Source organism: Syngnathus scovelli, chromosome 2 (assembly GCF_024217435.2).
Source record: "Syngnathus scovelli strain Florida chromosome 2, RoL_Ssco_1.2, whole genome shotgun sequence".
In the NCBI taxonomy this organism is placed as follows: Eukaryota; Metazoa; Chordata; class Actinopteri; order Syngnathiformes; family Syngnathidae; genus Syngnathus; species Syngnathus scovelli.
Genome location: NC_090848.1, coordinates 2,413,386 through 2,428,120, shown reverse-complemented (window position 1 = coordinate 2,428,120; position 14,735 = coordinate 2,413,386). Strand labels below are relative to the sequence as shown.

Below are 14,735 nucleotides of genomic sequence, written 5' to 3'. Positions count from 1 at the left end.
TTCTTATTGAACAAGAAAAATAATAAACTCACCAAATTAATTACTCTAGAGAACAATAGGAACTTTTGGGATATTTAAAAACCTAATCTTTATTTGTAATAATTTTATGAATAATTTTTATTGTATGTACTTGCCCAGTCAGCCCAGCTCGAAATCAAGTAAACGTTGCAGGTACATTTTGAAACCAAAGTGAGTGAACATCATTCTGGTCTTTATTGAAAAGAGACACATTACAGTAGAAGATTCTCTGTTATCTTACTGTACATCCAACTAAACAATTATTAGAACCACAAGCACATCAATAATGTGTCTGGACGAGAAATCAGAATATTAAAAACATGGATGGACTTGGAACGAGTTGGGGGGGGGGCAACCTATACAAAATACACGTGAGAGACGAGCTAACAAGCTAACTTTGAGGTCACGGCTAGCGTTAAACGGCTTTTGTCTTGAGAGCTAGCTGCACTTCTCTTGTTGGCCCACATAAAAGTTTATTCACACTGGCTTTTATTTTAAACTTGTGCTGGCAAAGTACAAGAATGTCCAGCACAGACAAAACGAAGGCTACTTCAAGCCAACGGTAGCCGCTAACCTTGTCCAAAATTAAAGTAAAAGCATCCAATTGCAAATAGCCTCAAGGCTACACGCTAATGCTAAGTGAATTTAGTGCATTTTTTTTGACATAAATAAAATAGCATGAAAAAATATAAAATAATAGTTATTTTAAGGAGACATCATGGTGAGGGCGGGGTTTCCACGATCACAGGTTGAAGGAAGGCAGGTGGGTTTCAACAAAGGCAAAAAAAAAATCAACGTTAGAGTGTCGGTGACTTAAAACTGGGCACACACATACCAATCGGGCCGTGTTTGCAGACAAATACTTAACCCAGATACTTCTAGAGAATCCAAAAGAACTTTAGATTTTCTGACAGCCTGTATGCCCCGCGGCACCTCTCACAGGCCAATGTTGGTACTACAACATACATCTGTCGATTTATGTAGAGACTTTCAAGATATTTCAAGATGATTCACATCCGAATAGGGTGACTTAAGCAGTTATTAAGAGGTCATGGTTGAACAAACTTCTCAGATATTAGCATTTCAGGATTTTAGGATGAGGTAAAACGTAGCTACTTTACAAGTGAACGTTGGATTGCAAACTTTTGAATGCATAGGTTCGAATGATTCAGTGTTTCAGTACTATTTGCGCAACTTGCTGTTCTCTAATAAGAAGCACGTGTGTACCCAGCTCAAGATTTATACACACGTTGAGGGTTGAGTTGGCAAAACAGACAAAAAGGTTCCCTCCATTACTCAGCAGTCACGTGGTGAGGAAACACAGCGAAGGAACGGCACATTCAGTCAAATCAACGAGATATGCGAGATTATTTTGGCCATTAAGCTCACTTTGTAGCCCTCAGTCATCCACTAATGCAGCCTTGCTTCCTAGTTGTCAGACCTGACACAGTGAAGCCAAAATAGAAGTAAATAAATAAATAGTCTCCGGGTTGGAGGTTAAACTTGAAGCCGTGGATAAATGAGCACCACCTTCAGTCTAGCGGTTGTCAGCACATCTCAAGGAGGACGGGTAACATTGTTTTTAAATTAATTTGCACGCAAGAAAAAGCCCTTCCTAGCTCCGAGCTGAAAGGCCAAGGAGGAGCTTGCAAGAAGATTTCCTGGTGCAAAAACACCTGAAGAGGTTAGATTCCCTTTTTTGCTCCAGAAGGAAGTGACCCAACGAGTGGACACACATGAAAGCACGCAAACTCACTGAGTGTTAAAGGGACGGTGTGTAGATCCAAAAAAAAAAAAAAAAAAAATCATCAGTCTTTTTGAGTGTTGTTTTCGAAATGATGCTAAAGTGGTTAGCATTCTCCACGCACGGGACTTTTTGCTAAAGCTGGAGCTTTTTTTGGGACACGAGCACAGTACCTTCAAGCAGAGGTGGGAGGACGTTCAACGACAAGTCCAGTCAAGTCATTATTACTTGGCAGCGAGTCCTTCAAAGTCAAATCTTACAATCTTGCTCAGTCACTCATTTTGCCAGTCCACATTCACACGTTCCAAAACACCAATCTCAAAACCCCGCCCCTTCCACCTCTGCCGTTGGGAGGAGGTCTTTGCGGTCTTCATCATGAAGACGTGTGAGCACCATTTGCAAGCTGAACCACCGTGCCCCTGAGCCTGATCCAACGTTCCCCGTCCAGCAGTCCAGATAGCAAAAAGTCCAAACATGCCAGATTTCTCCCTCTTAGGTTGCGTACGTATTTGTCACATTTAACACGGGTAAATTAGTTCACAGGAAAAAATGGAGCAGACACGGGACTGGGAGTGCCGCGCGGGCCGGGAAACGATATGCTTGGGGCGGGGAAAGTGACGCTGCCTGAGAGCAAACTGGCCTTGTAGTGTGTGAAGAGAAGGATGACACCGGCCATCCAGAGTCTGAGGTGAAAGTGATGCCGGTGCAGTACCCAGCATGCTTTGGGTACTCCCCGCGCTCGTCACCCGGTTCGACCAGTCCGACGGGCGAGGCGGGCGGCGCCGAGAGTCACGGCAGGTAGCGGGCGCTACCCGAAAGAAGGACGACGCTTCTCCCAACGAGGCCTCAGATGAAGGCGCTGCTGCCGGCGGCGCTGCCCGTGCTGCTGCAGCTGTTGTTGCGGTTGGCGTTGCGGCGAGACAAGTTGGGCGTGGCCATGAGCGGGTAGCGTTCATCCGGGCAGCCGTACTGGGCTAGCGTGTCCACGCACTCCTGGCTGTTGGCTTGTCGGGCGTACGCCAGGGCGCTGTTGCCGTGGGCGTCCCTCGCCATCAGATCCACACCGTACTGTACACAAAAAAAAAAAAAATTAAATCAGATACGCAAGATACGCCGCTCGCCCTGAAAACGCCGCCGTACCCAGATGAGAAGCTGCGTGATGACCACGTTGCCTTTGTGGCTGCCCAGGTGCAGCGCGTTGCGTCCGTCCCCCTCGCCGCACGTCTCGTTGACTTGCTGCCTGGAGCCGTGCGCCAGCAGCAGCACGACGGCGCGCACGTCCTCCTCCACCGTCGCTCGCAAAAGCTGCTGGCCCAGCGACAGCTCGGCGCACGGCAGCGAGGCCAAAAACATACGCCGCTCGTACTTGGCCCGGATCCAGCGTTCGCGTTCTTCCCTGCCGAGACACAGCGAGAAATGGCGTGACGCTCGGGTTCACGTGTGGCATGTCATGGCATTCTACGCTATTCCATGTCAGACCCCCGGTGGCTAAAATAAGACGCAGCAAGCGTGGACAGCATTGTTCCCAATCCAGTGTCATCAACTGCTGCCGTGTTTAATCCGGTTTCAATTATCTACCTAAATCCTACCGTGTAAACAGCCACTCATTCAGGCCCATGGGATTAGGGACATTGAGCCCCCCCACCCCCCTCCCCTTTTTTAGAAAACGTGTCCCTGGCAGGGAGATGAAGGGGAACACAAAAGTGTCTGATCCTGTCGACAAAATTTTGATTGCCTTTAGCATATGGCGCTGTCAGGAACGGATTTTTGTCATGGCAGTAAAATAAAAAAATTAATTGGGGGAAAAATAAAGAAAACATGTCAAGCCACTTTTAATAATTGTAATATTATTATCGTTGTTGATACAGCTGCCAAAGTTTTTCCCTATCAACTATCTTTTTAAATCAATCAGATAAAAAAAATCTCTTCATTCAAAAACAGTATTTTAAATTGACAGTGAAAAAAAAAAAAAATCTGGTTAATTTCAGTAACAGTTTTGGTCTGCACGACATCAGAAAATTGGAAAACATGTTGCTGCTAGCAAATATTTGCAAATATTTTATTTTGATGGAACGCGACTTTCATCGGTCCGCTTTCATGGAGGGAAACAAAACATTTACTGTCAAAAAACTGGAATTTTGAGGATTTAGCGAATTTGAACTTAATGTCTCTCAAAAATGAGTCGAATCAATTTTCAAAATAAATGCAGATTAATTTGAGTCGATTAGTTGCCCATTAATTAATTAATTTCTTTTTCTCCTCTACTATTGACCCAGTGTCCTTTTCTTTTTTTTTTAAATTTCTTTTTCTCCTCTACTATTGACCCAGTGCCCTTTTCTTTTCTTTTTTTTAACATATGAGAAGTGTGCCTCTTGACTTTCCCGTGCGTTAAGCGTCTCGTGATACCTTCGGCTGAATAAAACCAAAACAACCTGAACCAGACAAATCAACTTGTGTGCTGAGGTGACATTCCAACAAGCTGAGACTCCGTGTGGGAACTCGCCGCAATCTCATTAACTTCCCGGAGACGAGCAATAGCGGCTAGCATCACGGAATGTCCCGGAGGCTTTCTCTTCCGGTCCAGGAAGGCCGGCCGCCGAGAGCACGGCCCGTGACCCCCGGACAAAGCCCAGGGGGGGGCGGGGTCGCTCGGTGTGTGCCTGCACGCAGCGGGAGGCCGACCTTCTGTCCCCGAGAAGGCAAATGAAGGCCGGCGGACCAGGAAACGCATGCCTTCCTTCCCCCACCACCTCGGTTGCTAAGCGAGTGTGTGTGTGCGCAGTGACTCCATCATTACAAACTAACGAGTCTTGAAAACACACAGCTCTCGACAGTGGAGAGGCTAATTGCACTAATTAACCACAGTGTGTGTGTGTGCGTGTTTATATGTCCGTGTGTATCTTGTGAATGCGCGGCCTCATATTTCTGTGTGCTAATGTGTGTCTCTTTTCACATCCCATTAGGCAGAGCGCTGTTTTCCTGCACTCAGGCATGCTGGGTAGATAATTAAACATGAGTATGGGTGAGAAGGCATACACGGGCGCGTGCACGCAAACACACACACACACGCAGGCCCAGAGGGGGAAAGTGTGCGTGTAATTTAAATTAATGATAAAAAAAAAAAAAAAAAAATGCACCCAGAGGATATAAGCCCCCATTTTATGTGTTTACTGTATCTCTAGTGAGTCTGGACCGTCTAATGAATCTCAATTGAGGCTCTTACTTGACTTCCATTTTTTTTCGTAATTTTTTTTTTTTTCTCGATACATTGGTCGACTTGTCCACCTGTTGACTGACAGTGTTGTCTCAGTGGATGCGGAGGTTGTGTGATTCCATCCCAGTGCTTTGAGGGTCACACTGGGCCCACTGAGATTTTCGCATTTCCTGTTCCTCACATTGTGTGTGTGTGTGTGTAAATGTTCCTTGTGAGCACCTCCTTTGTCTAGGTGCCTTTGCATTCACGCACACACACATGGCACACACAAACAGGGGCCAGAGGCCATTTGGCTGCTCCCTCGATGCGATTCAAGAGGTCACCTATCCATGACCCTCAAACACACAGTGATAATCACACCCAGCTAATTAGCATAATTACACACTAAATTAATTTAACACCACTTTAACTGATCTTTCCAACATGGGAAGTCCAGATGTGACTATTTAGAATTTTGGTATTCTTTTGTGTGCCAAATGGCATCAATAAGTAATTAGGTGACTGTTATTCTTTTGATTCAAATATTTATTTTTAATTTGTATTATTTATTTTTTTATATTAAGAGGCAGAAAAAATAAATAAAATGTATTTAACCCTCTTCATTGGAAACACTTTAATTCCAAAAGCTCACTCAATCACGTAAATCCAAAAAACCCTAACGAATAATACAAAAGGGAATAACTGAAGGGTATTGACTTTCGAATTAAAAAGAAAATAAAATAAAAAAAAATGAAGGCCTTCAGCCTGTGTTGCCCTTTTCGTCCTGACCATCATTCAAAGCGCAGCCTTCTCTCGCATCGTGGAGTCAATCAAAAATCAATCACCGCCAAAACGAGCAACATTCATACATGTACGCTGCATTTTGATAACAACGCAATCCACCGCGGCATCAACAACACCCGATTGTCTAGAGCGAACTCACATTTGCACTTTTCCACTCTAAACTACAGTCCATAAAAAAAAAGCGGCCTTCGACTTGCCGCAATTTACTCTTTCAAAGTAAAAGCTTTACGAGTTAAAAGGTACAACCTGAAAAAAAAAAAAAAAAAAAGCTGCTACTTGAGCTAATAGGCTTCTGTTCAAGGCAATCATTAATTACAGTCGGAGAGGGTGTGTGTGCGCCGCGTCAGAGGTAATGAGCGGTAGGAAACCGGGTTAAGAGTGACACCGTGTCAGTGGCTCCTCTTCTGGCCTAATTAGCCCTCTAATTAATAGATTAATAGATGGGAAAGAGCATCAGCTAACTGCCGAGCTAATGCGCGGTCGAGATGAATCACCGCATCACGTTTTTTTGTCACAAGGTGAGCCGCAGAATGTTCCACTCAAACCTACTTGCACATCAATTCGCTCGTGCCGGGGAAAAAAAAAAAAAAAGTCAAGACAAAGAACAAGGGGACGAGGCCGAAATCAATTAGCCTTTGCCGGACGGTCGTTAGCTGCCCTCCGATAGGCACGGATCATTAAAGGAGATGAGCGGGGGGAGGGGGCGAGTCCTCGGCGCAACTCGACGAGACGGACGGGTTAACCGATGCAAATGAGGAGAGGGACAATCGGGGGAGAAAAAAAAAAAAAAGTATGTCGGCGGAATCTCTCTCAGGGTAATTTAACGAGCAGATGTGGAAAGCCACGTGAAACCTTTTTGGATCGCAGCAGAAGGAAGTCAGACATGAATCCGAGAAACATCAACTGAAAGTTTGATTTTTTTTTTTTGCTAACAAACCAGGGAGGCCGCGTTGCCTTGGTAACGTGAAAGTCTGCACCAATGAGGAAATAAAAAATGTCTCAAGTGTTTATCAGCAGCTCGTGAACCCATTCAATCCAAACAAATTACCCACAAACGCGAGGAGGGACCCCCCCCCGCCCCCCCAACATGGTATGAGCTACTCGCTGAGTGGGCCAATCAGCCACAGGGTGGGAGGACGCTTACCGGCGGCGCACATATTAGATTACACATATAGATATACATATTGAGATCCGCCCGATTCGTGCATGTAGCGATCGTTATTTACTTCCTCGTTACCGTGCCGTGATGAGTCAGGCATAAAAAAAAAAAAAGCGCTTTTAGCCCACATTAGCGGAACCTCTCGCTGACGCCCAACCATGAAGGGAATCTGATTGGCTCGTGTCAGCCGGTTTAATGTCAATAGTAAATTGGAGGGCTCATTAGGCGAGTCGGAGGACGCGGCTGCGGGCGCCAGCGAGGCAGTCATGTAAAAAATAATGTCTATTAGGACTCATTTAATCAAGGATGAATTAGAATGTAGGCCCAATTATTTGCACTGGCCCGCCTGTCAGGAGGCTTCTTTCTGCCAGCGTGCGCTGTTTAAAATGCAGGCCGAGAGCGGGGGGCCGCGCATAATGGCGGAGGGATTAAGACGGCCGCCCCGCTCACCGTTGGGCGGAAGGGGAGCTCGGCGACACACGAGTTGTTCCAGCGAAAAGAGAAACGCCACTTGGTTTGTGAAATCCAGTCTCGAGTCTCGTCCGGGGGGTTCCGAATCTTTCTCTTCCGATGTGCGTGACGAAATTCGCACCGATGTGTGTTATGATCAGAGAACCGGGACAGCAGCAGCAGTATCCCCTCCTCCTCCCCCAGCTCTGACCCTGGGGGACAATTATCTTGTGAGGGCCCCCCCCCACCCTTTTTCCTGGCCGCCCCCATCATGTCCCCTGAGCCCAATCCCACCACCCTGCCGTGGCGGCCACCGCACCTGACACCCCACCTCAGATTAAAAGCAGCAGGTCTCATTTGAAATCTGTTGGTGCCGGGATGGCCATTTTAGGATTGGGGAGGGGGGGGGGGCATATTATTACTCTGAGCTGGTATTCATTGACGTCCCTGCGGACAGGACCGTGTAGAATTAATAGCGGCTCAGCATCTGACACGCATGGGTCGCTGTTAAGTCATGCTTCCTGTCTGGAGATACCAACTTCACCTTCCGAGCTGGTCTGAGCATTTGTTGGGTTGGCGAGGCTCAAAGTGGGGGGAGTCACATGTTTTGAATACGCGGAAACATGAGCAGAACCAGGCCAAGGCCAGCCTCTGGGAAAACCCGCCAAAGGTCATTATTTGGAAGAAGCGACATGGTCACCTCTGTAGTCTGGAAGGCAGGAGGGGCCGGTTTAGCGGCGCTGTCACTTGCCGTCCGCCGCCGTCTTTTTAACACGCCGCGTCAAGCCGAGCCCAACGAGGCCCAGGGTGCCGGCCGGGCGTGCTGGTGTTGGCGTGTCACTCCGCACATAATTAAAACAATGAGCTGCGACGCCAAGCCCACAAGCGCGGTTGAAGCGGCCGACCCCCCGCCCCCTGCTCCAACACGGGCAGCCGGCCCAAACTTAGCAGCCCCCTCAGCTGTGGCATCAGCTGTGGCGCCGATACCGGCGAGCGTGCCAGCTGAGGTGAGGACGCTTGACCGCGGGCGGTCGGAGGGGTTAATGGGAACGTTTAGAGGATGCCGCAGTCTTTTTTTTTTGGCGCTCCGGAGAAATCCTCGCAAAAGAAGCCGACCGAATCTTCGGAGTCTTGGTTTCCCTGACGCTAATGTGACCCCGGACGAGACAATGTTGTGGGTGGGCTTACGGCGGGCGGCGAACGGTGGCTACAAAGCGGCGCTTGATAAAGAGATGATGACAACAGCTGGAGAGCGGCCTGTCACATATCTCATCGGACAGGGGCGTGATCTCCATGAACATAATTTCTCCCTCTGGCCAGACCAGCGAGGGGAGGGGAGGTGAGGAGGAGGTGTTTAATACAGGCAGCCATGCTAATGCACCTCCTTGGCCAACCCTCCTCCATTTCCCCCTGGGCTCCAACCAACCTACTCCCTTTGCCATCCTTTCTTGCATCATTTCTTCCCCACTCGGTCATTAGCTGGCTCACCTTCCCTTCTTTCCACCTTCTCTCCTTTGCTCCCTACCTTTGCTGAGTCTCCGACTTTCCACCCGAGCTCCAAACAGGATGTGGTTGGGAGGCGTGAGCGTGTTGGGGGCAGACCTTGACAGACAGGAGGTCAGTGTAATTGCTGCTGGCCATATTTAACATTAAGATAATCAGGCCATTAATTACCCTTTGGATCATTAAATCAGCCACTTGCAAAATGAAATTTCGGCCTCTATTACTCACTTGAGAGACCATGTGAGGGGGTGGGGTGAGTGTTCCATCTAGCTGTCTCACCCGACTCCCCCCCTCCTCCCCTCTGGCTTCCCTGTGATCCTTTCAACTGCCTGCACAACAAGGGCTGGCATCCTCGACCAAATATGGCGCCCGGCTGAAGACCGTGACAATGACCTCCCCCCCTCGACTCACTCCACCGAAAACAAATTAAAATCAGTTTCAATAAATATTATCTTCTGCTATTTCCATTGCTCTCCATCCATCGATAAACAGCTGGTGTTTCTCGCGTGCATTTCTCGCTCGGTCCGAGGTTCTCCTAGCGCACGGCCGTGAAACGAGCGTGACGTTCCGAAGGGTATGGATACAGAAGTCATGAACAGGGCGGGAGAGAAAATCAAGGCACTTAAGGAATGGCCTGATAAATACTATCGACGGGGCCGGAGAGGGATGCAGCCGCAGCGGAGCGTGGCAGCTAAATTGAGATAATATTGACTTGCTCTAATCTTTTCAGGGGGAAACATACATCAGATTAATAAATAAATAGCAACATGAGCAACAATAAAAGCATTAGCGCTCTGATGGACGAGGGTTAATGACACGTCAATACGCTCAGTGTGTGTGTGTGTGTGTGTGTGCAGTCGATGGCGGACTGATTGATGTTCATTTGCATTTCCACCGCGGCCGTTGCACTTTTGCGCTCATTTGTACTCTTGCTTCTCTGAACATGCTCTCACCCAAACAGCGCCCCCTAGCGGCATCCAGTGAAACGGCAGCAGGTTTGCCTACCTGCTGGCGTCCGGTCCAGGCTTCAGGTGACCCTGCGAGTTGGCCTCCCACACGCTGTTGGCAAACTCGTTGCCGATGGCCGACATGACCTTGATGAGTTCCAGCGGCCACTCGTCGAGGTCCAGCGAGCGTACCCGGGACAGGTGGGTGCCCAGGTTCCTGTGGATGCCCGAGCACTCGATGCATATCAGGGCACCGAGGTTGAGGCTGGCCCAGTCTGGGTCTGCAAAGTGGCAGCATTAGTGGCAACTTTGGAATTTTTTTTTCTTCTATTTCTCTCATGACCCGCGATCTAAAGATGAGCTCATTCAACGAAACAATCTTCTCGACTCACTTTGAGAGTCGCAGTCGGCACAGCGGCTATTTCCACGAATACTTCGGATGGACTGCAGCGCCATGGCCTCCGTCTGGCTGGTCAGACGAGACTGGAAGAAGGACGCCGACGTGAGTGCACGTTGCTGAGGTGCTCACAAAAGGCACCCACCTTGTTTTTGCTGCTCTCACAGGACTGAAGACTGGCCAGGATCTGACCCTCGATGACCTGCACCCAGGCGTCTCGCTCCTCGTACGAAGTGGCTTCGAAATGCCACGTTTGACCCGTAAGTGATACGATGGTGAACTCAAAGTTCTCCTCTTGCTCTGTTGGGGGAAGAGAGAAACGAGTCATTCGAGGAACTCCACCAAAAAGAAATAAATAAATAAAATGTGCATTTTGCATCAAACTGCACGTGGCCATCTTCATTTTCAAAAAATACATGAGCACATTGATGAAACCACTCCAACTACCAAAAATGATCTTTGGAGAGATTCGATTTGATTCGCCGATTCCGAAAGAGCCGCAAACACCGGATGGAAATGATTTTCAAGTGGGCCTCCTTGTTTCGCGCTGCGAGTAAATCCTCCGTTTTGAGACGGCGGCGGCGTCGAGCGTATCCGAGTGCTGCCAGACGGCCGCTCGCTCGCTATTGGTAATTACCGCCGGCGCTCTCGGCTACTGTGAGCGACATTCACGCAGAGAGGCGGCGTCGAGGCAATTTGTGAACTCTGACACCGGCAACCTTTAGCGGCACAAACAGAACAAACCAAATGCAGGGAGGGGGGAGGGGCCGGCATGCATACTGTGCCCGTGTTGTGTATGTGACAGCGGGCCGCCAGGTGCAATGAGAGGGGAGGTGTGAGGGACACAAACGGGGCCTGGGGAAACACAAATTAAAAGCTTAAATGTCAGCGCGCACAGTATTGCTTTGCGACACAGGTCATTACTCTCCATATCAGCGGCCTTTTACTACTTTAATAACCTGGAAAATAGTGCCACGCAAACGCTCACGTGGACACAAAGCTCGGATAATGTCGCCTGACATCCCGTGGCGTGCCTTCGCGCCTTTCGGGCACAGGAAAAGCGAGGTGGGATCAACAGGTCATGTGACACGGGCCAGGTATAAAGTGGACCGTACACAGACAGGGTGAGCGCTCAGTTGACATCAAAATCCAAATGCTCATATATTATATGTCATCGGTTCGAAATCAGATAATAATAATTGGCCAAAATGTTGTCTTTTCTATAGTTTGACAATCAACATTTGTTTAATATCCATATCCATAACCTCCAAGCTCCATAAGCAGACTTCTTGTCACACTGGCGGCGCTAGAGAGGGGGCCGGGGAGGTCACTGGGCCCCCCTGAAATTTTCTTTTTCTTTTTTTTTTTTTTTTTTTTACATTTTACCCGATACGGCATAGAGAATAAATAGCTTTAATAGCATTTTCTAAAGAATATTTTGGGTTTGTAAATTTTTTTTTTTTTTTTCACATTTTCCCTGGTACGGCATAGAGAATAAATAGCTTTAATAGCATTTTCTAACGAATATTTGGGGTTTGTAAAAGATTTTTTTTTTTTACATTTTACCCGGTACGGCATAGAGAATAAATAGCTTTAATAGCATTTTCTAAAGAATATTTTGGGTTTGTAAAATATTTTTTTTTTTTTTTCACATTTTCCCTGGTACGGCATAGAGAATAAATAGCTTTAATAGCATTTTCTAAAGAATATTTTGGGTTTGTAAAAGAAAATCTTTTTCGGATTTCCTGAAATTTTATTCATCTACCGCCACTGACAAATTCTTCTTTGTTTTTCCCCGAAGAACAATTGACGCATTATCTACTTTGGGGTCTCCTTAACACATTTGAAGGTCCAGAAATGACACACATTGTGTGCGTCTAAACAATAATTTAATGTATTACTAGTAAGTTACTAGCGAGAGATGAACCCAAACGTTGCCACTGAGCAGCAACTGTCACGCCTGCTTTTCTTCCGGTAACCAAATCAATTGTTAACTTCAATTTTGACTGTGGCGGGTCTAATCAGGGGAAGCTGGGAGACAAGAGGGCGTTCCTCCCTCATGAATTACGCCGGGCTTCGGCTCTGACACGACGATACTTCAGCCACCTGTCCGCCCGCCCGCCCCGGCGTGACAAGCGGCGGCGAGCCGGCGGCCGCCTGAGAGCGCTCGCTGCTTAATGGCTAAATTGGGAAGACTGTAACGAATCGCTTATTGAATAATGGAAGTGACACGGCGGATAAAAGATTTCAATACCACAGATTATTTATAATATTTCACTTAAGCCTCTCTCGGGAGGGATGAAGAGCGTTGCTGATGAAACGAGAACAAAGAGCAGAAACAGGAGGAGGAGACGTGATGGAATTAGGAAATGATGATGAAGGAAGGAGGTGAAAAGAACCAAAAGACAAACTAGTAAATTTGTCTGTCCGACTATAATTTCCCTCGTCAGCTGCTCGATGGGGAAGTTACATCTGCTACGGCTGCTCGCACATCTGTTCTGCATGCGTGCGTGCGTGGAAGAGATTTTGACGTGTCAAAACACAAGCGAGGACGATGGCGGAAGCTGCCGGTGTTACCTTCGGCGGTACCGGCGAGGCCGTCCGCTTTGAAGTTGCTGGTGCTTTTCTTCCGCCGGTGCTTTTTGCGGTTGGCGTGCGGCGATGGCGGCGGCTCCATCTTGGGACTGGTTGTACTGGAGATGCTGGGACTGGAAGACATGCAGTCGCCCAAAGCCCCGTCTGGAAAGAGACGGACGGAAGCGCCTTAAACAGCTGGAACAGTTCACGAGACGTGGGGAAAATGGGAAATTTTGAAAACATTCCAAATTGAAAAATTTCCATGGAAATGACAAGAATTGACCATAAATTGAAGACAATATTATCAAGGAAAAATATTTGGGCTGCGATTGACAATTATTTTATGAATCGATTAATTTCTCGATTACTTTGACGATTGATCGGATTAAAAATATTTTTTTTAATGCCCATCACTTTATTTAAAAATATGACGATTACGATTGGTTAAAAAAAATAGGTAAGAAATGTAGATGATGATTGTAAACAGTTTGAAAATGTCTGATTCAATACGAAGATATACTTTCATTAAGAACAAAATAAATCAGACTTTTACTTTTATAAATCAGAAACTGTGACTCAAAACTAAAAAAAAAAATTCCGATGAACTCCCATGGACAGTTTCCAAATTTGAAAAAATTCTCAGAATTCCTTGAAGACACTTTGGATCAAAACAAAAACAAATGTCACTCTAGAAATCTTAATCGTAAAATCATTCAGCCTTGACAAGGCGGACATTTTTTTTCCCCGCATGACTATGATGCTGATTGGAAAGTGAAGGTGGGCCGCATTTGTAGAACACGAGCGGCGTCTCTCTCCGCCCTCCATCTCGATCGCGGCTGCTGACAGCTGTGACTAGCGGCGGAATAAAATAACATTCAGTTTCCATCAATATCACAGCGCGGCGGTGACACTGACATGGCCACAGTATAAGTGTGTGTGTAGATGTAAAAACACACACACACACGCACGAGCTCACTGGCCGCCACACGGCAGACAGCCCCAAGGACGGCCATAACTTATTTTACAATCGTTTAGTCTCAGCTCAAGTGGAAAATGTGACAACTTATCTCTGCTGACAAGATGCCATCCCCGAGCGCGCAATTAACCGGCGTGGATTAACGGCGCTCCCATCTGCGCGCTGCGCTCCATCCACATCAAACAAGCCCCCCCCCCCCCCCCCCCCTTCCTCCCCCACCAGCACGCAGCCTGGAGACTTCCTCCTTGACTTTCTCCATGATTGTTTCTCGTCAGCCCGTCAATAGTTTGGACAACGGCGGCTCGACGATCAGCTGTGACTTTTCGTCCGCTCGTCGTGACGTCACTAATGCACCTTGCAAACATTTCCGGGTAAACTTAAGTTACGATGGGGGAATTTTAGAATTATTGGAAATGATTTGGAGAAATATAAAAATTTCGCTTAAATACTGGCAGGTCAAAAGGAAGGCACGGTATTAAAAAAAAAAAGAAGGGTGAAAGAGCTCGAGAGAAAGCGCTTGTTGGGTGTGTGAGAGCACCCCGCTGAAAGCGTTTCACACCTTTAAATATTATTTGTGGAAGGGGGGAGGGCTGGAGGGGCAATATTTAAGACGTAACTGTCGGTGTCAGTCAAGATGATCGTCACTGCATTGCAGCATTCCGATGTGTGTGTGTGTGTGTGTGTGTGTGTTAGGCATGGTCCACAACTGATATTAGCGCTCTGACAGGTGAATCAAAACAATAAGCAGACGTAAAAAAAAATTTGAGAAAATGAGTTGGAACTATTTTATAAAAATATTTTCTTTTTTCATATCGCCTAGATTGACGTGCTATGCTAAGTTCCGCCCACCGTCCGTAAATTTCAAACTCTCAGTGTGACCCGATTTTCACGTAGTCTTATTTTTGCCCCCAACAAAGTCAAACGTGTAAGCGACTACAACGATCCCACCGGCTATCGTCATTTATTC

At 47.2% G+C, this 14,735-nt stretch overlaps 1 protein-coding gene across 7 annotated transcripts in view; it reads right to left on the bottom strand.

Moving 5' to 3' along the window:
* Nucleotides 1-190: 190 nt before the first annotated feature.
* Nucleotides 191-14,735, bottom strand: part of agap1 (ArfGAP with GTPase domain, ankyrin repeat and PH domain 1) — a 40,994-nt gene continuing 26,449 nt past the window's right edge. For all 7 annotated transcript variants that reach the window (XM_049755934.1, XM_049755935.2, XM_049755936.1 and 4 more), the window contains 6 exons: nt 12,793-12,954; nt 10,361-10,515; nt 10,211-10,301; nt 9,877-10,099; nt 2,903-3,158; nt 191-2,830 (listed from right to left, as the gene is read on the bottom strand). In XM_049755934.1, the coding sequence (XP_049611891.1) occupies nt 2,609-2,830; nt 2,903-3,158; nt 9,877-10,099; nt 10,211-10,301; nt 10,361-10,515; nt 12,793-12,954 (1,109 nt within the window). In that variant the 3' untranslated portion in view covers nt 191-2,608. The remainder of the gene's footprint in view (nt 2,831-2,902; nt 3,159-9,876; nt 10,100-10,210; nt 10,302-10,360; nt 10,516-12,792; nt 12,955-14,735) is intronic.